The 25,737-nt window shown below is 42.2% G+C and overlaps 2 protein-coding genes across 3 annotated transcripts in view; one reads left to right on the forward strand and one right to left on the reverse strand.

Annotated features, from left to right (window-relative positions):
* The window catches only part of LOC308054045 (synaptotagmin-like protein 2), an 83,646-nt gene that overhangs the window by 53,439 nt on the left and 4,470 nt on the right, over positions 1 to 25,737 (reverse strand). The window lies entirely within an intron of this gene.
* Positions 1 to 25,737, forward strand: VSIG1 (V-set and immunoglobulin domain containing 1). 2 transcript variants are annotated; one of them, XM_080366212.1, is made up of 7 exons: positions 1 to 2,491; positions 5,841 to 6,001; positions 18,626 to 18,824; positions 20,373 to 20,528; positions 21,242 to 21,361; positions 22,405 to 22,531; positions 24,008 to 25,737. In XM_080366212.1, the coding sequence occupies exons 1-7, from the start codon at positions 2,443 to 2,445 to the stop codon at positions 24,189 to 24,191; spliced, it is 996 nt and encodes a 331-aa protein (XP_080222338.1). In that variant the 5' UTR covers positions 1 to 2,442; the 3' UTR covers positions 24,192 to 25,737. The 2 variants fall into 2 exon arrangements, with proteins under 2 accessions (XP_080222338.1, XP_080222339.1); XM_080366213.1 differs by lacking the exons at positions 1 to 2,491; positions 5,841 to 6,001 and adding an exon at positions 6,150 to 12,250.

Consider the following 25,737-nt stretch of genomic DNA (forward strand, 5'->3'; position numbering starts at 1 on the left):
CTTCACGGGAGAATAACCCAGCACAGCTTGGAAGATTAGCGTTAGGGTCACACTTCTGGTTTGACTGTGTGAAATGAGCCCCAGGCTGGTAATAGTCCAAAGTGAACGTTACTGGTGTTCAGCATCCTTTCTGAAACAGGATTGATGGTTGTAGTCATTTGCTATGAGACATACCCGCTCTGTAATTGGGAATCTCAGCCCTGTGTCCCAAGCTTAAATGGGCACAATATTAGTGCCGAAGCTGTGGTATTGGCTCCTGTTCTCTGGTCAGACTGAGCATTTCACCCTCCAGAATGTAGTTCTGTCATCTTTCAGGGGCTTAATTGACAAAAGGTAAATATAACAGGGAGAAAATATATATTAGCTGAGGGTGCCTCAAGTGCCAGAGAAAGGACTTTGCTGTTAATAAATGAGAGAGAATTAGAAGACACGCTGATATTGTGGTAGAGACACAGGATCACGTGGTTGCATGCTGACTTGCAGTGCAGGGCAGCAACATTTTTTGCATATTCCTGAAAATTGTTGTCTTTTGCAAAGGATCAATGCTCTGTGAGCTACTGGTCAGACTCCTCCTGCGTATTATGGAGCTGCCACTGGCGATCACTGAAATAGGTCTGTAGATTGTGCTCATGTTCGGAACGGGCTCATCCACAGCTAAATGACTGGAAAACAGAAGCAGCTCCCATTTTAGGCTGACCTGGGGAAGGACAGTGAGAACTTCCCATGTGCATCTGAGATCCCTCCATGCTTCTTTAGTGAAGCTGAATCTAAATTCTTTTTGCATGTTTGAAGAAACCTGAATTTGAATTTCAGCCTTTCGATGTACATACTCCTTTTTGGACTCTGGGCCACCCATGCATCCTTGGATGAGCCATTTAACAGTTCAAAGCCTTGTTCTCCCCATCACTAAAAGACAAGCATTGCCTACCCTGTGGGAATGCTGTAGGAAGCACTGAAGTCAGAACTAAGGAAAAGACATCCTTTATAAAACTTTTGAAGATGGCTTATATAAGAATATAATCAAACCCCAACATCTGCCCGGAGATTATTTAGGCATCTGCCATGCACAGACATATCTGGCAGAATAAAATCCACTGAAGTCCATAAACCTGATCCCAACAGTAACAGATGCAACCAGTAACTCACCACTTCTACACTCAAGAATCTACCACCACATCACACCAGAGAAGAGGGAAGCCTGGACACACTCTCCCCTTCAACCACCCACTGCCAGATGCTGAGCCACACCTGCCAGAAGGGCTTCCCCAGTGGCGGCACAGCCCCTGCCATGGAAAGGCTGGCCACCCTTGCCAGCCACGAGAAAGACGGGTTCGTCAGGATGAACTAGACCCATGTTTTCCACAAACAGGGAAAAAAAAAGTCATCGGCCATTTTAATTGTCTTGGTCCCAGGTACAGGCAACGTCTAAGAAGCAATGCTGCCCTCTGTTACGTCTTCAGCTACTCACTCGCGCATGGCTGGCGACGTAGGTCCAGCTACTCCATCGCAGCTCGGGGCTTTGGATTAGCCTCAGTCAAATGACACAGAACAACGCAAGCAAAGCCGGCTCCTGCAAGAAGCTGAGCACCTTTAGTTCCTAACGAGCTTCAGAGACTTAGAGAAGGTGTTTTGCATCCAGTAAGGACAAAGAAATCTACTGTAAGTTATTGTAATTAGTTCTTCAAGTCCTAACCTTCATCCACTGCTTTTTCCCTATATAAATCAGGTATTAAAATTTTAATACAAATCAATATATTCACCTCATCATTTTGTATTAGTAGCATCCAATTTCATGGTCAAAAACTAGATGAAACAGATTTTATTATCAGTTTAGAAGATAACCTTTATCTTTATTTCAGTGTGTTACCTTATTGATGAGTTCAATACAGAAATTTCAAGGCAATCATGAGTGCAATGTAATCATTCTGGATAAAACTGTATGAGAAATAGGTTTTAAAATGAAAACGTACTAACAACACGCTATCTCTACATGCCCATTTTAAAAAAGAAATTATATCATTAACAGGAAATAAAGATTATTACTTATTCATATTAGGCCTGACTCCAACACGGGTAATCGGATTGACTGCGAAATAGCTCTACAAACACTTTTCTCGTACTCAGAGGAAGTATTTACGTAGGCAAATACTGCTGGGCTCTGGCAAAAGTGGGAGAATTTGGGCTTCTCTGATTCAAAGATTTATTATTGACAAAACCGTCAGTTGCTCAAACCCCACAAAATGGTTTCAACTGAACAGTCACACCACTAGTTGGAGAAAGGCACGCATGCGATAAGGAAGGAGAATGAAAAAGCTTATTGACGTGCTGACACACAGCTGATAAGGAAAACAAAAACCCACTTAAAAAAAAAAAAACAACAGTTGAGTTTTAGTCGAAGTCAAGAGCAGCATCTGGTTTCCTTTCTCTCCCAACGTCAAGAAGATGTTGGCAATGATGCTGAAGCTATTTCCAGTTCTAGCCATCCTTACAGGTAAGAATAAAAACCTGATCAAAATAGCACTGGGATAAAGGAACTTGTTGAAATAAGACAGCAGGTGAACCTGACTGGCAAACTAGGAGAATATTCAAGATTTATTTCAGGATGGAGTGAAAATCGTGGCTATAATGCTATGTCATTTGGTGAAATCGGCAAGCTGACCGCTGACTGGTAAGAGTTCTTTGCTCAAGGCCAGAATTTTAGCTTTGGTAGATTAATGCTTTGTTCTAAAGCCAGGAAGAGGCAAGGAGCTCTCGCATGGAGCGTTACGGTCTTTCGAGCATTTCAGGGTTGGGTTTTCTCATGTTTGGCTTTTGTCTCCGCTTGATAATGGCTCTGGGAAACGCTGCCTCCATCCCACCCCAGCCAAAAGATTTTTGGGGATGCTTAACTTTAAGCATGCAAATAATCCTTTGGATTTCCCCTCAAGTTAAGTGAGGATGTAATACTTGGTGGAATCTAGGAATTATATGGTATTAATATGGTATATTAAAGATTATGTATTATTCATGTTTCAAGGACATTTCATTGTTCTAAGCTTTATTTTTAATATATACAGAAGCAGACATTTTAAGTCTAATGCTCCACATTGATGAACAGCCTCTGTATCCACTAAAGAAAGTGGAAGTTAGTTTCCACATTTGCTTTTCAAGATGGAATTATCTCATTTGGATGCCAGAGAAATATTTTAAATAGTTGCTCCTGGCATTTCAATGTTATCTCTCTCACACACACATAAACCCCACAGGTTTTTGCCTTAGAAATGAAGAGTAATTCAGAGTTAGTGCCAATACTTTTCAAAACAATGTCCTCTAATTTTAAAGTTCTGGCTTTAAGACTAGCAGTGTGTCCATACTGATGGGTGCCATGGACTGCAGGTTTCTGCAGTGGCTAGGAAAAGGTCAGCAAACTTGGATTTACTTTGTGAGCATTACAAACTGCATGGGACTTAGTGCAGGTGGGTGAGTCCCAATTAACTGCAATGACTTTCTCTACAGCGAGGCAATGGTCTTATGCAATATCAATGAGTAAAAGACATGGATCAACTATTTTAAACAAGTTACGGTCCTGTTCACGCTAGCTTTTTTCAATGAGATACTCTGTACTCATACACTTTTTTTTTAATTTAAACCAAAAGGCTACATTTAAGCCAATGTATGAAATGGAATTATGAGTTTGAAATGTAAACAGTGAACTAAATGCAAAGCAAAACTTCCATGAACTTCTGTGATGAGGGAACAGGCTCTGTGAGTCCAGTTCACTTTCAGTCAAAAGCTCCATCTTGCAATTAGTGATGGCTTTTAATAGCCTTGCTAGACAATGGAAGTTTGATAGGGCTTGGCTTTATATTTTTACTAGCCTGAAGCCTATTTAAACTAAATGTATTTCTTCAAAATATACAGCTTGATGGAAACTAGAATGCTTTGTGGAGTCATTTCTGCTAAAATTGACTTATTCTGGAAAACCTTATAACAATCAGGATCTGTGGCACTCCTGACTCCAAAACCAGAGAATAATAAAGGAAGTATGTGGCGCAGATGACTGGAAAATGGATGTTTTCAGTAGAATGACATTGTGTTGAAAGACGGTAGATTTAACCCTTCTGTGAGCAGAAAATAAATACATGTAAACCTGGAAAAATTATTGTGGCAAGAAACTGTCATCCTCTGGTTAACTCTAACTGTTACAGCTGAGAACAGTGACCTGAGATATCTAAAATAACATTACATGACTTTCATATTAGATCTCAGTAAGGATTAAGCTACTGTGCACTCATGGGACAAGCAGGACCTGGGATCCCCTCTTGCCCCAAGGCAGGTTGACATATTTAGGTCAGTCTCCAGCCATTCCTGTGAGACTGTCTTCACATGTAATGTAAATTTGCTGTAGTTTAAATCCACTAGTTCTCATCTTAGCCACCAGCAACACAGAAAGTAGATGACTCCCTTCTTCCTCGCAGTGACCTTTTACTATTGAAGCCATCAGTCAAGGAAAACAGACCCCGAAGACTTCAGACTCTAGGTTCAGATAGGTTTGCATATTGTGGCAACTGACAAATCTACAATATTTACATGGTTTAAAATGTCAAAATAAATTAAATTTCTTTTTTAAACAATGTTTTCTCTCATAGAGCTAATAATGTGAGCAAAATGCTCGTTGGTATTACTAGAGGTTCTGCTTAAATTCTCAAAAGCAGCACCTGAACATAAGATGCATGATATTTCATTAAGAAGAATATTTTTTATGTTTTGCCTCTATCATTCGTATGTGCCCAAATGAAAATTACTATTATTATAACATGAAGTTCTCACCTTGCTTGTTTTGCATAGAAAGCTCTGAAAGACTTGTATTTTCCATCACATTCAAAAGAAATATATTCTCCTTCAGAACCTTTAGTTTTAAAACTGGATTCGGTGATCTAGCAAAACCCTGGAAAGCCCCTTTTTTTTCTGGCAGCTGTAGCTTTCTTTGTTGCTGTATGTCACCACTGCTAGTAGCTTATATATGGAGGAAAGAATCATAAATACTGTAAGATGGTGCTTGATGCCTTTCATTAATATGACTGCGTAGCCAAGTCTGATCAGAACATCACGGGAAAGGGCTCACAAGTTATGTTTGCTCCCTTTCTGCTTTGAGAACAGAAAGGGTTGATCACAGGATTTCTCACAACCCACATAATAAAAGCAGTTCCAAAAAGCTTTGTTTGATGTTTCCAATGTAAAAGCACTGGGAAAGAACAGCTTCTGCATGTGAGCCCTAAGAAACCTAAACAAAAGCAAAGTAATTAGCAAAAGCAGAGAAAGGCTGCTGGGCTCCAGCCTGGGGGAACCTGGCAGTGCCACCGAGTCCGAATCAGAACATGAGAATGTCAGGAGAGGTGACAGTGTAGGAGATGGTGAGCCAAGGTAAAGGAGAGCAGACATCTAAACAAAAAACTGGGGAAAAAAAAAGGCTAGAAGGGTGTAAAAGGGGGCTAGACCCAGTGGTGCAGGGGAGCGCTGCAAGGGCAGAAGGGCTCAGCTTGGCCACAGGCTCTTTGCAAGAAGACAAGTCTCGGCAAGTGAGAACAAGTATGTTTTTAGAAACCCTGCTTTCTCAGAGTATTATTTGTTGTAAGGTCACAGGTATTCTGTGGGATTTAATTCGCTTGTTAGCTTTTACCCACTCCCAGGTTGTTATCACTAAAATTTTCCACACAAAGCCCAAGGGAAACTGTACTGAAAAGGAGAATGACTAGACACGTCCTGTGGGTTTCTTCGATACCGCTGGGAGCAAAGCACCGTCACACAGCTCCCGGGGCCAGCCCCGTCTGACCTCTCCTCCCCACACTTACTGCCCGCAGGCCCCGTCAGCGGCGTTGTGGTGACCGTCCCTGAGAAGGCAGTGAATGTCACTACAGGTGGAAACGTAACCCTCCTCTGTACCTACATGGATTCTGGACCGCTGGGAAATTTCTTTATTCAGTGGAGCTTTTATAGTGCCAAAGAGAGCCAACTCCATACCGTAAGATACTTATTTATTTATTATTACTATAAAGTTATATTCAAGATATCCTTAAGTCCTCAAAGAATCTCGTTACATTTGATAGTGTTATCACTCAGTACAGGCAAAGGAGGCAGGTTGGTGTTCCCACCCTGAAGACATGAGATGGAGATGCAATGAAATTTAGGGCCAGATGCACAAAGTTATCTAGGCTCCTAGTTCCTACTGGCATGCCTGAACTCCTTTAGAAACTTCTGAGAAGGAACAAAAGTGATTCAGATGCTCAAAGGACTTGCTCTAAGTCACACAGGAAGCGTGAAGCAAGGACCAGGTGTCCAAAAATCACACAAGCGCTCCAGCCCCTGGACCAGCTCCCTTTTCTCTTCTCTGGCAGATATTTCCTGCCATTGTGAAGGCAGCTTTCCTGGCGAGACACCCCTGCCTACAACAATGTATCCCCCACTTAAGGGTCAAATGAATGCTCCTTGTCTCAACTGCTATCGTTGCTACAAGGCGGCTCAACAATAAGCTGTCAGTGCAAAGTGAGCTGCGAGTATTTTGGCAGGACTCCGTAGAAAGTTGTCACAGCAGGAAATCTGCCACAGCAAACTCGCATCGGTATTTTGTGGCATCCCACGGGTGTCATTGTGCTAGCAGAACAATTACAGATCAAAGGCAAATGCTCCTTGCCCTTCCTGAGACCCTGAGAGGCACCAGAGCCAAACAGCATCTCCCCCCAGGGGTGTAATGGGACCGCAGGGTAGGTTGGAGCATCAGCACAGGGACAGCATTGGGACTGTGCAGGACACCAAGTACTGAACAGCTACGTGCTGTAAGCGCTGCCCGAGCCTCTCACGGGGCTGTGAAGACCTTGCAGAGCAGCCTGGCCTGCCTGGAAGGAGTCGGGATGGGATGTGTAACTCCCTGTATGTCCTCACACTACTGCCCAGGCTTCAAGAGCTATCCATTAATCTTGTTTTTTGGGGAAAATGAATCCATAAACTTCACCCCCAGCATAACACACAGGGTATGAGTTGCCACCAGCTCAGTCCTGACAGGTGCTGAGCAACCAGCAACACCTTCCTTTAGAAGATGAAAAGCTGATTTTAAGTGTTACTGCATCCTTGAGGACAACTGTGATTTTTTTTTCCATGCCCCGGTGTCAGGCTTATGCCTGTTAGGCAGTCAGTCCCTTTTCTCTCACGCTGGTTTTATCCCATTGCCAACATTCTCTTTCGAAAAGTTCATTCCTCCTGCCTGGTGTTACACCTGAGAGTTGGAGTAAAGAGATTTGACTTTGAAAAGTGTCACGGTCCACCCGGATGATATTCCTGTAATGTTCGCCGGCTTCCTAACAACGTTACGTTGGGAGGTTTGCCCCTGCCGACAGAGTTACAGCTTCTGTTTGTTTATCGATGAGAGCAGCATTAGGCTGTCTGTAGTTTGCAGAATGTACAGAATGTGACATCTGGCATCGAACAGCAATAGTCAGTAGGTAAGAAATAGCAATTTAACGTTAAGACACCACCGCTCACCCTCCTGCAGTGTATCACTGCCACTGTGCCAGTGCCAAGTACAAACACTGGGCCCATCCCAAACCCCGGCTCTAGCTGAACGCCACACCAACGTGTACACACCTTGCCTGACTAATTGTATGAATAATTGTTACTCACTATTTGCTTTTTTTCAAGTTGAAACTATTCTATTAAATGAAGAATTATTCACGAAAGGGTGGTAGCTGCAGGCTTCCAAAGTAAGCTGTTTATAGTACAATATACTATAGTTTTGATCCAGTATGTTACATCATAAATTTTAATCACTCATTCAGGTGGGAAGTACAGCACTGAGCCAGGATCAAGCCCATCCTCTCCAGATTTGGTTAGAGTCTCTCTGTTTTACTTGTGTCAAATATTCCATATTGCAGGACAATAAATGCAATGGATTTTCTGCTCACAACCAAAAGCAATAAGCAGACTGTACTTGCAAGTATTTTAGAGGGAGAATCAGACAGTTTCAAGAGATCCAGGAGGGGAAAACCATTTGTAAACTGTGACCAATGATGAGAAAACACCCTCTGAGGATTGTAATCTTAAAATACTGTCAGTGGTTTAGAATATGCTCAACAAGAACTAACCGATGTGAGGCTACCAAATGTCAGGGGGACCTTCTAGATCAATCCCTTCAGCACTCCCTCCTGGCTTTGCAGCTCTAATCCCGTTCCCCTCGAACACGGAGGTAAGATCTCCTCTCGCGGCAGTGCCCATTGCCCTTGGCTCACACACCCACGACGCTGGGAGGGTACCCTGCGTCCTCCGAGTCTGCCGGGGGACCGTGGCACTACTCTTCTTAAAACGCTTTTAGCATCCCATTCAGTCCTGTATTCCTTGACCCTGTGTTCTTTTACCACAACATGGCAATTCCTTACCATTTTGAACCTACTCACAATAAAATGAATCACGTTAATGCAAACACTAGGAAGAAAGGGCTGTGCCTGCTGGTGAAAAGTACGGTTTAAGAAGTTACACAGCACAGCTGAACATGAAATTGGATTTTCAGCCTCTCTCTGAACTCACAGCAAGACGTTCCTGGTGACTTTTCTGAGTTTCATGAAGGACTGAGTGCCTGAAAGCATGAAAGTTTTTCTCCTACAAGTTTAAACAAAAAATAATCTCTTTTGACAAACCTGGCTTTGCCCTTGTTGCTTGGCACATAGCTGATGTTAAGTTTCACATTTTGTTCCAAGTAGGAAATATATGCATGGCAATGGGGGAGATTGCCAGCTTTGGATTTCATTGTTTAGATTGAAGAACACTAAAATGCAAGTCAAAAATGTGTTTAATATGCTGATACGATGACAAAACCAACTGAATTGAAGAAACTGGCACCATACCTTACTGAATACCGGAACAGTAGCTTGCATTTTAAGTGGGATATAATTACTGAATTCTATGAGATACTTAGATTCTTCTAAAACGTTAGTAATAAGCAAACACACGCTTCCTTATAATTAGCATATATTTTCCCTGAAAAAGATTGTGGAAAATTCTGGCACCAGTCAAAATTTGCTGTTTTATCAGCAACTAAATGGGTAACATTTTCAAATTCCATTTTTTAAAGTTGAAAACTTCTGCCAAATATTTCGAAGACAGGAGACTCAAAATTTCTCCAAAAACCCAGAGAAAATACATCTTCTTATCCCACCTGCTACAATTTTAAATAATTCTGACATTTTACTAAATGCTAGATGTCTTGATGACCATGTTATTCACATGGGTCATATAATCACAACAGTAAGATTAAGCAGATAGGATGTTCTCCATAACAAATGGTGTGTGTGTGTGATATTGATTTTAATGAATAATGTTTATTTACATATTTGAGAATATGGCCCTTTCTGTCTACAGTGGCAGCAAATAATAGCACAAACTGTGGAATGTTAGAATTAATTAAGGCAAATTTATGTCATTAAGATGCTATTGGCTTGAAGCATGAATGAATGTGAGCTTTAAACGACTAGATTTTAGGACATAATATATAATAAGCACAGAGGCCATAAGTACCCTGTTTAATAAGAATGTCAGTATTTTACACTGCTATTTATGTTACAGATTTTGCAGTGTTTTGAGATACGTAACCTTGGGTACAGTCCTGTCTGGAGCAAAATCAGTAAGATCAGCATCAGAACTAGTGCCAGTGCTCATGTAATGCCCCAGAGCATTCAGCAACAGATTTTACCTTGCCTCAAGGTGAGGCAGAGCGGTTCATTACTTGCAGACCTGGTGCCGATCCGCCCCCCAGCACCGCCTTTGTGAAGCTGGCTGGTGCCTTTTGCTGTTTGCTCGGGTGTTTTCATACCCCGTGCCACGCTGCCCACCTTCCACACTGCTGGCGCAGGTGCTCGACAGTTGTCACGGCAGTTACAGCGCAGAGGACGACAAACCACAAACAGGCTGTTCAGAGAGAGAGATGATGGTGCTGAAAAGGGGGGCAGCAAACAGCGGAACGGCAGGTGTGCGCAATGCTGTTTTGGAGACAGTGTGGCTATATATAGAGTGCGAATATAGAACTTTTTAATTGGAGCCTAACTCTGCTGTTCTCCTGAGAAGTTTCCCCAGTGGAAATAATTCCCCTCATTTGAACTAAATAATGTAAATATCAGTTCATGGAAAACAGGAAGCCATGTGTATTTTTAACTTTTTCTTCTTGCCATTCACCCCTTAGCAACATGTCTTTTTAATGATAAACTTAATTTTTAAATAATAACTCCCAGCCAAGGATCTTGAGAATTTTCCAATACTGAACTATCTCTATTTTACGTATAGACAAACTGAGGCAAAACCACTACTTTTTCAGCTCACCCAGGCTAACACAGTGCATCACAGCCTGTCCTGGGTCATAAGGTAAAGTCTCGACTCCTGCTCAGATCTGCATCTGTGCTTCATTTCATGCTCTGAGTCACTCGGCTGGCCTCGGTGTAAAGCACTCAAGTAAATGTTTGAAAGGTTGAAGCCTGCTGGTGACTCCACACAGGCGAGGCTGCAGCCTTGCAAAGCTAAATACAACTCCTGAACCTGACCAGGGACACACCTTGAGCCTCTGGCCCAGCCCACCCGCAGCGAAAGTAAGTGAAATTACCAGAGATGCTGCGTGCTTACCCAAGATATGCCCAGGGCAGAATTCTTCATTGAAATTTTGAATTCACTAGATGAGTAAAGGTCATGCATGACTATTGTAAGAGAAACTGAATTGTTGATAGACTTCTTATGAATATGTTTTTCTCTTAGAAAAAGTGAGCCTGAAATATTTGCAGACGGTGACATAGACACTGCTTTGGTAAAGCTACTGACGGGCACTTGAGAGGGAAAGAGCTTTAGCGGCCTGTAACAGCAAGAATATCTTCCATTTATTTTATATATTGGCTTTCGCCCTCCCAGAACCTGCATTTCTCTTGTACCTGTACTACCAAGAAAGTATTATCTAGTGGATAGGGGCAAGGAGGGTCTCACTGCGAGTCACAGAGAAGAGGAAGATGGCACCATGCCCCTACGAGAAGTCTAGTCATGTCCTTACGTGACTCACTCTGCAAAACTTTCACAGGTTGTGTCACGTTGTTCAGGAACAGGGGACAGGGTGGCAGAGCCCAAGGCAGGAAAGAGATGCAAGAAGAGCAATCCAAGCGCAGCTGTCTCTGCTCCTTTCATCCCAAGACCCCAAATGCAGATTACCAGCAGTCCCAGTGCCGGCACAGTGCTGCTGCCCAGCGCAGAGCAAGGCACAGGCACAGGCACTGGGCTGCCCTGTGAGAGCCAGGGGCCAGCCACCTCCCTAAGTGTGGGGCTCCCATAAAAACTTTTGAAAGAACAAATTCCTCCCCATGTAGTACGAGTAGTTCTTGAGACCCCATCGCATGCTTTCAGCCACAGGCAACCGAGATCGTGTGTTGCAGAGGCTGTCAGTGCTGCAAGGGCCACTGGACTGGCAGCAGAGCAGTTCCAGCCCATGAACAAAGATGAGCTGGTGCCAAGCACCTCCTGAAGCAGTATAGGAAAGCTTCCTGGAAAGGGCCTCTCTTATACACGAGCATTTTTTTTTTACCTAGAGGCGAGTGTTTTAAACCAGAGTTTTATCTAGCACTTAGATGACCGAGTAGATGTTTAAAAGGAACAGCTTCACGGAAAGCAGAGGCAACACCTCCAATGCGAAGGCATGGAGATGCTGTTGTCATGCCATTGCAGAGTGACTCCCTGGATGTCAGTGGGATTATACTGTGGTCTGTCTGTGGTTCTCTCTGGCACTAGGGTAACAGTCTGCAGAGAGATGAAATAAACTGACACACTGAAGAAGACAACAGTGAGAACACAAAGGAAAGTGGAGATAAGTAGATAACGATCAGGTTACAACTGGTGCATTTGGAACAAAGATTAGACTTCAAACTTAGTGTGCCTAATTTTAGGTAAAACTCAGAAATAAGATTCTCTTGCACCTCACTGCTGACAAGGCTTAAGAAATCTGCAAAATCTGCTGAACACAAGGCACCCTGCCCTTGTGAGCATCACTGATGGTACTGATGGGGTGCTGTGCAGGGAAGAGGCTCTTTGATTTTGGGGGAACATTTAAAGTCTCATTTAACTCTCAGATCAGCACATTTTTACTCAAATACAGCATTCCCCGTGTCATGGTATTCTGAGTATGGATGAAAAGTCAGTCAGTCATTGTCAAAAGATGGTGTATGTGACAGATGCACGGGGAAGATGTAGCTGGAGACACAAGGTAAGAAAAAAATCACCCCAATCTTAACAGCAAAAAAGACCTAAACAGCTTCTACTATGTTTATGCTACTGCTAGACCTGTAATTATGTTCTGGATTAAAATCTTAAAACCAGCACGACTAAGATAAACTGAATCAGATGCATCATTCCAAATTTTTAACTAACCTTATTTTTTATTGCATTTTTCTCCATCAAAATTACTTTGGATGTAGCTGTTGTTTTTTCCCACAGCTATTCTAGGTGGCTGAACTAACACCTTCAGGAATATTCTACTCAAAGGGTATCTGAAGGGCAAATCCACATACCAAGAGCCTCTGGGCTGCATGTGAGCAAGTCTGGATAGCCCCAATTTGGGGCTACATGCTTACATTGAAAAAATAAAATAGTCATCCTGGGTCTTCTTTCTAGAATATAACAACATTGTGAGATGTGGTGGATACAGAAGGACACTAAGCTGCCTGCTGAACTGGCTCCCTCTCAGCTGTCAGCAAAATGTCCCAGCCATAATCCACTCCAAACTCTCCTTGACTGCAGCGGGCTTCCTGCCTTACCCTGAAGTCCAGGGTACAACCCAACGTACATTGAGATCTAATAATAACTGCTGAAGAGCAGTTACACCAAATGCACTACGAAAACATGTTTCTGCTTGATGCACCAATGGTTCAGCCACAGGAATGATACTGTGAGAACATGAAAGAGCTGCTCCTCAAAAGCGTTTTGCACCCGTTAAAGCTGCTGAATGATTAATCCTCTAAAGGCTTTTGACTCCATCCCTTTCTTCTTCTACCAATGCACAATTGTGACAAGATGCTTCTAGTCATTATTAACATCCTCAATTACCCATGCAAAAATCCCAGTAATGCAGGATATGATATCCCTATTACAGACTGGCAGATGAGGGTTTTGACAAAAATGTGTGAAATGAAGCTGTGGTTGAAAAAGGCATTTAGGGCCAGACTCAGTCACGTGACACATGTCAAAGAAACCAATGCACACGCTGAGCATTTGCTTTTTTATCTAGACGAGTTCAGAATCTGAGCCTCAGGCTTTAATTAACACTTTTGAGCATGCTACATTTGTTCCCAAATTAGATGGTAAGATGCTTAAGGGAGTGATGAACATTTTTCCCCCTTGTTGTTATTTTATAAATTCTGTCTGTACTCATAATTCAAAAAGAGATCATGATCTCAAACCAGTAAAGTTAATACCCTCCTTTGCATTTATCAGTGAGAAAAAGGCTTTAACAGTTCTTTTTCTAGTAGCTTGAGAAAATATCAAACAGAAAATGATAAAACAAGCCTATGATGGGGCCCTCTGAACGCCTGAGCTTTACAGCTCTCCAGGCAAAGACTGTGAATCAGATGCTGAATACATCAGCCTAGAGAAATGTCATCGAACAAGATGCTAGAGCTTTGCCTCTGCTGGGGGGGAAAAGTGAGAAGGGGCTGGTGGAGGGAAGACACAGGTACTGGGAAGGAAGCCATGCCCTGAAACCGCCCCCAGTCAGGAAATCAAGACTTCTGTGGAGATTAAGTGGGACATTTTGTAATACATCTTCAAGTACATCTCATCTTAACAATTTTGATATCCAGATGTACTAGACATGTACAGCAATGTGATGCAATGACACCAGGAGATGGGGGGTGGGAGGAATATTGACCTGGAAATTGTGAATGAGTCCATCCAAAGACATTTGAAAGACACACTTATGCAAATTCTAGTATGTATTTATCCTGCCCCAAGAAGAAAGGAAGCAGATGGAGGCATATTTCTTCTAATTTACTGCCTGCTTTTTCCTGCACCCCTGCCACACTCTAAGGAGGAAGATCTTTCTGTAGAAGTTCTATAAAGAAAACCTGTAGGTGGGTTCCTCACTCTCTGCCAAACATCTGGCAGCCTTTGAAAATCCTCAACTCAGCATCAGCTTTGCCAACTGCTTCCTCTGCAGGCAAATACTTTCCTCACGATCACACTAGAAGAGGAGCAGCCTTCCCACAAGCCAGGCTAAAGGAGAAGAAAAGGACATGTGATTTCATGTACCAGATTCTTCAGAACTGGGGATACAAATAATCTTGTCTCCATCATCTCGAGTGCCTTGAGATTAACGAGATTTTCTTCCAAACGAGTACGATCATTCCCAGTTTCTCTGTTCTGTTTGTAACCCAGCTCCCCCAAAGAAGAACACCTGTTATTGACTCAACTGCCATGGAGGTCTGTGAGCCCAAATCCTTTTCTTGGTTGCAGCAGAAACTGTGCCTGGCAATGCAGAGTAGCGATACCACTGCCTTAGAAAGTCAGGAAGGATGGCTGCTGACGTGAGCGGCTTTAGACACTGCCTGGCCCACGCGCTGAATAACCAGCGAAGCTGCAATCCTTTCTAAGGTCAGGGAGACGTCTTCTAGGCAGCTTAGCTGTTTTGCAGAAACTGGTGTTTCAGATTGTGGAGTTATTAGGGACAACATTTTCAGGAGTGATAATCTCTGCTCTTTTTTCTGTCAGTTGTTTGATTAGTCATCGCAGGCAGCTGCTCCCATGAAATGTGAAAAGGCACCATTATATAAAAACTTGTGTGAGCAAACTAGCTGGTAAGGAGAAGCAGCAGCCATTACTGGATTGTTTTTCCACTGGTAAATCATCGACTTCACCAGAGCTGCTCATGATTTGCCTGAGGATATAAAAAGCTTATTTTTTTTCATGAGAAGCACAGCAGATTTCTTTCGTATTTTTTTACATTCAAGATGTTGCACTTTAAATATATTTATCACATCAAATTAAAAAGGCTTCCAGGAAAATTTTACCATTGACTAAATTTACATTTTTCCCATACAGACATTTTAGGGACATTTTAGGTAAAATGGAAAGAAATGTCAATGAGATGTGTGTCTGTAGGAGGGAACACTAGCTGTCAGTTGCCCCAAAATAAAAAGACTCCTGTATCTTCAACAGAAAACAAGATTTTTACTTTTGAAACAGAAAAAAAGATTTTTGCAAAGATTTTCATTTCAGCTTTTTGAAAGCTACAAACGTGAGCTTTTCAAGGACAGCATAAACCCACTTTGAACAAGGGTTTAAAATACCCGTTTTGAGTGTATTGCTTAAAGTGGGCTACGAATTCACAGCCAGTTAACTGAAACATGTTCCTCTTAAATGAAATTTCCTTCAATCCACCCATACCTCTGGGACAAGATATACACTCAGTAATTACTCACAACATTACTCAGCCTTTTTGGTGTTTACCACCTTCCTTCAGGGAACAGACTCCAGAGCTAGTGAGATAAGCATCATACAGGAGCAGAAGAATAGAGGACAGGCAGGACCCTGCAGAGGAACCGAATGCGTTTCCTTAAGATCTTCCACTACCTTTATGTTCATAGCTGAAAAAAACTACCCAGAAAGCTTCTGTTTAAATCCGTGAGAAGAACAAATATTCCCTGTTGAGTTGACACCTGTCTCAGATTTAACAGTGTATACAAAATATTTTCTCTGCATGCATTCAGACAGGAAGAGAGAACACAGAGGATTAATTTTTCAGTATATTGTATGAGGGCTTAGACAAGTAATGCACTCTAACTTCACATCAAATACACCGAGGGGCACTCGCTCCTCTATAATGTTTACTGGTATGCCCTGGCTGCATTTAAGGCTTGTAGTGCCAGTCCTATTGCCCATAACACGTGCTATAGCTAAGCTGGCACTCAGCGGGCAGCTTGTGCCAGCCCAGATCACTCTGAGGGAGATTGAGTAGAATTTAGCCCCTTTTTTTCCGTAACCAGGCCTTTTAGTAGCATATAATGGGCCCGCCTCTCCTCTCATGCTGCTGCAAGTCACGCATTACTTCATTTAAGTCATTGTACAGCTTAATTTCACATTAGTGTGAAAAGCTGATGGAAGCTCTTTCCCTGCCCTACTCGGACAGATGCAACTGATTGACGGAAGATGCAAATCCAGCCCACCACTGCCAAGAACTGTGTAGGAACATAGTTCAACGAGGAGCCTGAAGTCACAAGTCACAGTTCTTGTAACCCTGGAGTCTTGCAAGGACCAGTGTGTAACACTCTTGTTGCTCATACCCAGACAAATGTAGAACGAGGCAAGTGTGACCAATGTTTTTGTAACGACAGGTAGAGCTGGTTTTTGATGAGTGAGTTGCTTAAACCGAACTCCCTATTGTGGACACTCTCCTTCCTTGGGGAATACAAGGGTGCGCGCCCAGACTCTAGTTACGCCACAGAGCTCCATCCCTAGACATCCGCAAAGCATAAAATCAGTTTTAAAATTGATAGTATTGCACACCAACAATGGAAACTGGAAAACTGGAGAGCCTGTCCGGTTGTTCAGCAGACTGTCTAACCTAGTCCACCACTGTGCTAACGACTGAGCCTCTGATGCTTCCTCCCTGCAACACCAGTTTTCCACACGCTGGCAATGCAGTAGTGTAGGTTTGGTATTCAGAGCCCTGCATCAGTTGTACCTGGTGTTTGCAACCCTGGGGCAGGGAAAGATAGTCTGGCTGGCAAGTAGGCAGAATTGCACCTGAGATGGGGCCAAGCTGCAGTACCAGAGCTGCTGGTGCTGTGCAGGCTGGGTTCTGACCTTCATTTCAAAGCCTTATCATTGCACAAACCAGCTGCGCTCTGGCAGTTTTGGGGTGTAGCTTGCCTTAAGCTAATACAGGTTTTCAGATAACATTGCTTAAAGACTTCAGTCAACACTGTACCAGGGTGGATAAATGGAATTAAGAATAAATATTCTTAATTCAAAATGCAATCAGTTGATCTGCAAAGTAAAGCAAATTATACTTCTTGCCTGGGGACCTGCAGCGTCCCCGAAGGCAGGGAACTTTGACCAAAAGGAAATTTTGATACTAGTCAAGTGCGAATGGCATTTCACAGGAGTCTGTGAAGCTTTCTTCTACAAGCATTTTCCAGCTATTCCCATTAAAAACCATGCTGTTAGTCCAACTTCAATAAATACGTTTACACTGCTGATTCTGGAATACTGTCAGTAGGAACGATGTTAGATCTATTTGGGTCCCAACCTGTAATTCTATATGGTTACCTCTCACCAGTTTAAAAAAATGACTGAGTATGCTGGAACTGTTCACTTTGCCTAATTAATGGAGTTTGCATGTAGACACTGGGGCATGTACTGCCTATCCCGACTACTATCGCTTTTACACAACTGAGAAAAATAATTAATGTTTCACAGTTTTCCACGTTAGCTTGCTCTTTCAGATCTTGGTTTCACAGCACAGCTAGACTGGACAGTGCATTGTACTCCTTGAAAACTATCACATTTACCCCAGAGCTGATGAGACGCTGCAGTTCCTAAACAGACTCGAGGTCCAAGCGCCAGACTACCAAGCAAGCTCCACAATGAACACAATTTTAGCTCTCCTTTCACTCCACAGACAACAGGTTTGGTCTTATAAGCTTATGAGGCCAAATTTACTCCTGCAGTGCTGTTAAGTACAATCAATGCTACTGAAATCAGTGAAACAGGTCAATGTTAAACAGCAAATTTTTATCTGGGAGGAAACGTTGCATTCCTTAGGGACATTTATCCTTACTAGGTCTATAATTCTGCAAAACTTTTTTTTCCTGTTTAGTAAAAGGGTAACTTCTTGGTCCCAAATAGGTGCCCGTCCAAGCACCGAGGCCAACAGATACTCTTGATTCCACCTATGGTATGAAAACAAAGTCCATGATACTGTCTCTGACCCTGATTACACAAACAAGGAGAACAACATGGTTGCTCTAACTGCATGTGTGATGATTCTGCTGGTGTTCTTGTACTGCATTTTTATTGCTTCCAAATTTACTGCCAACAGATCAGGTGCCTTGTTTGCTTAGACCTATGTCTTGTGGATTCATTTCAGTTCTCTGTTCATGAGCTTCTGTATTTGGAAAGCTCTGCAGCCATCTACCTTTTGCAATGACAGGTCCATTCTTGTCACAATCTTCTTCTACTGAACTGCTTATTAATATCACAAATTATCAGTGCTTCAATTAGTACCACTATTCACTGCGCATGACTTGGCATTTTTTCTCACAGAATTGTCATATAATGGTTTATGGTCTCACCTTTGTTTTCGCAAATGCATCAGTCTGTGACTGGAGTGTCCATAAAGAACTAGCTACTGTCCCTTTATACAATTGAAAAATCCCATTTCCGAAAAGCTTGTCTTTTAAGAACCACTAGAAATATATATTCAAATGTACCATGTTTTTACCTATGCTTTCTCAGAGGAAGGGACAAGAAAGGGGGTGACATTGCTTGGCTTAATCAGAAATTGACTATATTCCAAATATGAGTACCAAACAAAGCGACAGGAAGATCTCTTGTTATTAAACTAACAATTGGTTCTTTATCACAGATCTATTATTATTCAGAAGGCCAGTCTTACTCCTATGGACAGTTTAAGAACAGGATAACAGCCGCAACAGGTCCAGGGAACGCATCGATCACCATCTCCAACATGCAGCCCTCTGACACTGGTGCCTACACCTGTGAAGTTTTCAGCCCACTGGGTGACACCGGCCAGAGTCAGAAAACCGTGATTGTCAGTGTGCTGGGTAAGCGCCTTTCCTCTCTATTGCCGTATTGTAGTTTTCCCCTCTTATTATGAAACACTGAATTCACAGCTCAAACTACGTAGGACCAGGGGGTATAATAGGACTGTGATAAACAAGGCCCATGACGCAGAGAAAGGGCTCACTGGTGCGCTGACCCACGGGATTTTTCCACCGGCAGAACCGGGGTGCCCTCTGCCTTCCACACAAAGCAGACCTGGTGCCGCTCCACAGCTGCCCCTGCCCCACCTGCAGTAAAACCCCAGTCTCCCATGAGTGGCCTTTAGAGTCACTTTGTGCTCTCAAACAGCGACCTCATGTTAGCAGGTAAGCGAGCAGCTGCAATTACCCAACTGCATTACACTTTTCATGCTAGAAAACCAAGCGGTATCATCTTTGATTAAAAATAAAAGGCCCTTTTAGCTGGGATTGACAACTTCTCTCTGAAGGCATTACATCCAGCCCCAAAGACCAACATTTTTCTAATTTTACCTAATGTTGGCCAAGGTGACCTGTGTGAATCTTGGGACAGGCAGCAGTACAGCCCAAGGGTTCTGGCTCACTCCAGTTCCCAGAAACTCTAGAACCTTAGCATGTGTTGAATGGAAGCGGTACAAAGTCTTACTTTGGATAGAAGAAAGCCATTGTTTAACCATGAACAGGCAGGACAGAAAGGATGAAAAGTGGTGGAATGAGATGTTTTACTTCCTAATAAGACAAAAGCTTGTACTAACCCATCTAATTGCTTTTATATTGAGAGTTCATACCTCCTCAGAGTGACAAATCAAAAGTCACATGCGAACATGATAACCAACATCATTTGCTTGTCTCCCAGGGATAAGAGAAAGACCTATGTAAACTCAGTCCCTGAAAAATCAAAGTACTGCTGTCATTACTCATCTAAAACTCCCCCAAAAAATAGTAATGCTGGAGCACTAGAGTAAGAGAATTTACTTTTCACACAAAGACCAAGAAACATTTTTTCATTTATGCACACAAAACTGGGCTGTGTTCATTGCTGGTCTAGTCGGTACTCTACAGAATCACAACCTATCCATAGGTAGGAAATGAAAAATAATAGGTGTAAGTGAAGACAGAACCTTCTCCTGTGTGCAAAGTGAGGAAATGCTATCAAAACGGATATATTTTTTAACAGAACTGTAGTTAATTTATTTCCTCCACCACTGCAATATACTGACAAAATCCCTCTTCCTTTATGTGGAAAAGCTCCTGCTGCGTCCCTAAAGAAAACGATGCTGCTACGTGGCAGAATAGCGTATGAGGAATAGCGACTGGCCCATTATAATTGAAGTAGTAGGTAGTCTTCATCTCAACACCTCCATAGTAATATTTAGTATGCAAATGGAAGGCAAGATAATAAAAATGTATCCTAGGCCATGTACATATATCTAATATTACTCTGCACTCTGATGGAAATGTGTAGATGGGGGTCAGTTCTTTACGTACAGCAGCACAGTACCAGAACTTGAGGTGGATGCTTGCAGCCCTGGCTATGTACTCATGGTGTCTGTTCTCATTGTTATTTTACAGTCAAACCATCAAAGCCTTTCTGCAAAATAGAAGGGACGCCTGAAAAAGGCCACCTAACCTACCTCTCATGCAAATGTGAAGAAGGATTGCCTCACCCTACCTACCACTGGTACAAAGTAGACGAGAATACCCTCACGCCTGTGACCGAAAAATTTAGTACGTAACTACAAGACCACCATATTGTGTTGCAATATGTTGCAATAAGTAACATCTGCAGTTCCTTAGTACCAGCCATTTCACACACTCTGTATCACCACATAGGGTGGTTAAAACTTATCCTCCTCTTCTGACAGTCAATGTCACAAAATCGTATTTTTCACTTATTCAAATTGACTGATTGCTGTCACAAAACAGGACTTTTTTTTCTGTTTGTTTTAATAAAAATTCTGTGGCATGTTGAAGTCTTGTCTATGCCATTACTTTAGGTTGTTAAAATGGGAGATAGATTTATGCCTTTGCATCTCCCTTCCCTCTGAATTTTGAGTGAACTTAGAATAAATTAAATCAATTTGTCATTCAGATGCTAAGACCTCCATCCCCAAAATCTTCAGTACCTGTTATATTTTCATTTCTGAAGTTACACTGACAACACTGGTATCAATGCGGGCAAAACATCAGACAGGCAGGCTGATTTGTAGAGTAGTCACCTACTTCTCATGTTCTACTACACTCCTGCCAGATCCATTGTAGTAACTTCCTAGGAAGGTAAATGTTATTATTTAAAGAATATAAAAAAACCCAAATGAGTGAATAATCAAGAGAACCCCATTTCTAATCTCTTAATAGCTCTCAGTATTACCAACTAAAGGAAACCATTTGCCTTCACAGTACACGATCAGTAACCTGTACCTGCTCTCTGTTTGTCACAGATCCAAACACTGGCATTCTTTACATCGGCAATCTCACCACCTTTGAAACTGGGCACTACCGGTGCATAGCCAGCAACACCCTGGGCAACAGTACCTGTGAGCTTGACCTAACCACACACTGTAAGTTTAATGCATGAAAGTAATCACGTACTTGATGTATGACATGCACAGTTTCCAGGAAAATGCTGTAGCAACTTTAAAGCATAGAATTTTTTTGAGTAAGAACGGAACAGCCTTTGAAGAGCTCCAGAGTTTTCATCCAGGCATGCCCAGAATTTACATTGACCAAGACAGCTGATTTAACATCTCCAGCTTCATTTCCCACTGGGATCTGGAGCTGAATCCGGCTCTGAGTGCTGAGTCTTTACTGAGAACCGACAGATGTGGAGTTTAGAGCAATTTTTTTCAGCCCACAGTCTCACTGCGGTCCCCCCGCCCCAGAATTTACAATCATCACTGAAATGTGGTAGTATAAGGACTGGGGGATTGTAGATGTCACCCCTAGCTAAAAATACTGTCATAATGGAAAAATACCGTCATCATGGAAAAATACCTTATCCTGACTGCTCTCAAGCAGTGGTCAACCACATCTGATGCAGATTTTTCAGCTAACCAGTACCATTTAACAAGAACCAAGCATGTGTTGTACAACCAGCCACCACAGATGTTCCTGCAATGGTCACTCAACTACTCAGCGGTCTAGAAAATGAAAAGCACAGGTCAGAGCCAGAAGCTGCAATGCAGTGGAAATGGAAGGTTTTGGGGGCTCACAAACAATGAGAGCGTACATTTTACATCTCAGCTGAAAGACAGAGATAAAGGCAACCTGAACTTCAGAATTTGTTTGCAAGGACTGAGGAGCAAAGGCTTTCAACTACTGCCAGTGTTAACAGCCTCATGTTTCCCTTAGCCAGGCATAAACACAGGGTTTGTTGGGGTCGGGAGCTAACCAACAAAAAGGGAGGCAGCAAAGGTCATAAAGCACAGTCCTCTGGTTCCTACAAAATCTTTGGTCTCCCTCCTGGAAATACAGCTGTCAGTCATTTTTTTAGTTCTTTGAACCCAATGCTTTCTTTCTGCTAAAGGCTCCTCCACTAAATTTACAGGGGATTTTGCTGTAATAATACTTTTTAGAAAGTCAAGTAATCTCTTTTTCTTTCCAGATTCAGACAGTGCTATTGTTGCTGGAGCACTAATTGGAGCAATCCTGGCAGCTGTTATCATTTGTGTTATCGTCTGGATTTTAACCAAGAAAGCAAAGACTAAGAAGTTGTCAACTAATGAGATGCGGTAAGAGTTTGCTTCATTTTAAGACGATTATTTCTGCGAAGCACTGCTGATAATCCAGCACTAAAGTAAAATGTAATTACTCTAAACATTTTTTTAGGGTAAATAATACAGGTTTTGAGAAAACTTCCAGAGTGACAATATTTGCTTTTGTACGACTTTAAAGCTGTTGTTCTTGTAACAGAACTTGCCATTACTCTCTTGCCTTTGTTTACAGGCAGCTACCACTTGGCAGTACCCAAAATAGTAGAGTAAGTGTTTTTTTAAACAACACAAAATAAAAGCGGCAAGTTGGAAAAACAGGTTTTAGTATTTAAAAGTTAATGGTGACTGTTTAAGGCAGGTGGAAGAAGTAAAAGAAAAAGAATAGCAGCTAAGGGCTGCCTCAGCAAATTTATTGGGATTGGATGTTACTGGATTTAAACAGAGGGCTCGGTTCAGTGCTATTTGAAATTACAGGACACATGCTTGGGATACTTTAAGGCATCTCAACTGACAGGAGACACAAGGTTCAGGCAACAGAATAGAGCCCAGAATGTTCATTTTCATCCTGCTCTGGAAATGTCTTTTCCTCTGTGCTTCGGTTGCTCATTTTTCCCTTAAATCGCCAAATCTTCAGAATAGGGACAGCCTCATAACTATACAGACTGTGTTCAGCCCCATGATGTTAAATGCTAAATGAATACATGCAGCTGAGGCCACAAAAAATATTGTCATCTGGATCCTTCCCATCGCACAGGTCTAAGACTTCCTGATCAAGAAATCTACTAATCCAGACCAGTGGTTGGTCACTCACGCACTTGACTTTTGCTTTCAATGCATGTCACATTAACATCTAAATTTGTGCTCAGATCCTAATAAATCTTAGTACATTGAATTAATTCACCAGAGTCTGATATTTTTTACATGTGAAAGTACTTAAATGTTGGGAGTTGGTTTATTATTTTGATAAGATAAATGGAATTCATACTTGTTACTAAAAATATTTTCCTGAATGTCAGCTTTTTCTAAAATACTAAATATATTTTAAAATATTTTTCTAGATTTCAGCTTTTCATAGCTCTTTTCTGGCCGCACTCTGGTTCTTATGCACTTGAATGGGACACCAGGTCTGCATGGAATTTCCCAGAAAGCTCACACCAAGCAGCGTGTTCTGCTACCCCTCCTCAGACGCTGTTTGCCAGCACTCAGTTTCCCATTCTGCTTTCCTGGTGTAGCATTTAAACATAGTAAAATCCATTTTATTCTAATGGGATCACTTAAACCAGTGATGCAGACCTGTCTTAACAGCTCACACTGTCACTCTTTCTGTCTGAGCCGCAGAGACGTAGCCTTTTCATGTGCTCTTGGAAAAGTCTTAATAATACGGGGGGTTACTGCTTAGACAACAGAACTACAAAGACTCATTCTTTTGAAAAGCTCTAGTGTAGATGGGATTTTAACACGTGAAATCACAATCCTCATCCTGTCTTCCTGCAGTGAAACGGCTCAGAAACAACCCAATGCAGAGTACGCTCAGGTACCTAATGAAGAAAACGTTCCCATGACCACTGTTCCACCAAGCAATGCAACAAATGAATACCCTAGTGTTGATGAAACAGCAGCCTCTGTAATCCCTGAAAATGATGAGAAGCAAGAAGCGGGAAAAGAAGAAATAGCCTAGAGTTTTCCTTGTCAGCTTTGGACCCCTTTATACAAAAATTGTTGTCATTGAATTAACATAGAAGTATGACTAAAGCTTAAAGGGGCATGTGTATGGTGAACCACTGGGCTGGAGATTGAAAAGGGTCTATACACACGCACTTTGTGAATAGCAGAAGATTTGGCCTTTAAAGTTAACCCAATTTCATTTATTATCTAGTTGTAATTGTATACAAGGATAAAAAGACTATCATCCACGTTTATCCAACCTATTTTGCAAAACGAATTAGGAAATGGGCTGACGCATTTGACAAAGTAAGAGCTTTCCGGTCACCGATCAGTAATGCTGTATGTAGCCAGACAGTTCTGAACCACCGCAGTCTTCTCCAGAAACAGCATCGGCCAACCTCATGTTTCCCGTGCCCCACGGACAGTCATCACGGCCAATACATTGCAGTGATTAAAGGATCTGATTTTGCACGTCGGAAGTAAAAAGAAGTTTCATCAATGTCATCAGAGTGCAGAAACAGATATTAAGACCTGGACCAGTGAAATCTTGTGTGTCTGAATTCCACCTAAAGCTAAAAAAAAAAATATCCCAGAAACTGTTACGCTGCTGCTGCCTGATGTGGAATACATTTTGTTAACAGTGACCTCAGCTTTAAAGTTCCCAAGGCACCAGCATTCCAGAGTTGTACATTTCAGCAGCTCTGGTTTTCAATGTAATGTAACTAAAACTCAAGTTCAGACATTGATTGACTGGTTTCCAGACAACAGGAGCTGGAAATCTAACCCCCTCACAAGGCTGGTTATAATAGGCACACACAGGATCAGATTCCTCATGACATGCAGATCAGCTGCTTTCAAAACTTAGAAGTGAATAATGCCTACTATGCCACACGCTAGTTTTGATTGATTCCTCTGCCTGAGACGATTTAAATCTATTTCCAGGCAACTGCCCTACCCACTAAGCAACAAACTTGTGCTACTTTCCTTCTGGTGTCTTTAGCCCAGTGTAACTGTGACTATTGTCTGTAGGTGAAAGCATCAAGCAGAAAGGTAAGTAGTGTACATACACCAATAGCCAACAGCTGAGAAACGAGCACTCTCTTGGAAGGAGAAAAGGGAATTGAATCACATACGCTCTGATCACTAGACACCTCTTCTCTGTGGGCCTCATTTCTAAGGTTAAAACACAGCTCTTCTAAAGGGCAAAGACCTACTTTCAGAAGAGCTCAAGGACCACGAGGCTCAAATGAATACAGACACACAGCCTCAGCAGCTCCCATCTGAACTACATGAGGTAGATATTCACTGACACAAGGAGACATTGGTTTCAGTCTCATGCACTGCAGAAAATTGTACATGGCTCAGGGGTCTGGAAATTTTTGGCATGTAAGTCCTTCATAGGATCTCATGTTCATAAATCCTAATATCATGAAACAGTTAAATGCAACAGTCATCTTTAAAATAGATAAAACGATACATCTGTGCTAACATTTTCAGTTTCCACACCTGTAAGTATTTCTATCAAGAAAGTGACCACACACAAAAAAAAGGGGGGGGGG

The sequence above is a fragment of the Falco punctatus genome (assembly GCF_963210335.1).
Source record: "Falco punctatus genome assembly, chromosome: 15".
NCBI classification, from domain to species: domain Eukaryota; kingdom Metazoa; phylum Chordata; class Aves; order Falconiformes; family Falconidae; genus Falco; species Falco punctatus.

What these genes read in the sequence shown, in the direction of transcription:
- VSIG1 (XM_080366212.1), top strand. Translation starts at nt 2,443, where the DNA reads ATGTTGGCAATGATGCTGAAGCTATTTCCAGTTCTAGCCATCCTTACA. An exon ending in AGTTCTAGCCATCCTTACAG is followed by an intron (nt 2,492 to 5,840) that starts GTAAGAATAAAA and finishes TACTGCCCGCAG; the next exon opens with GCCCCGTCAGCGGCGTTGTG. An exon ending in TTGTCAACTAATGAGATGCG is followed by an intron (nt 22,532 to 24,007) that starts GTAAGAGTTTGC and finishes GTCTTCCTGCAG; the next exon opens with TGAAACGGCTCAGAAACAAC.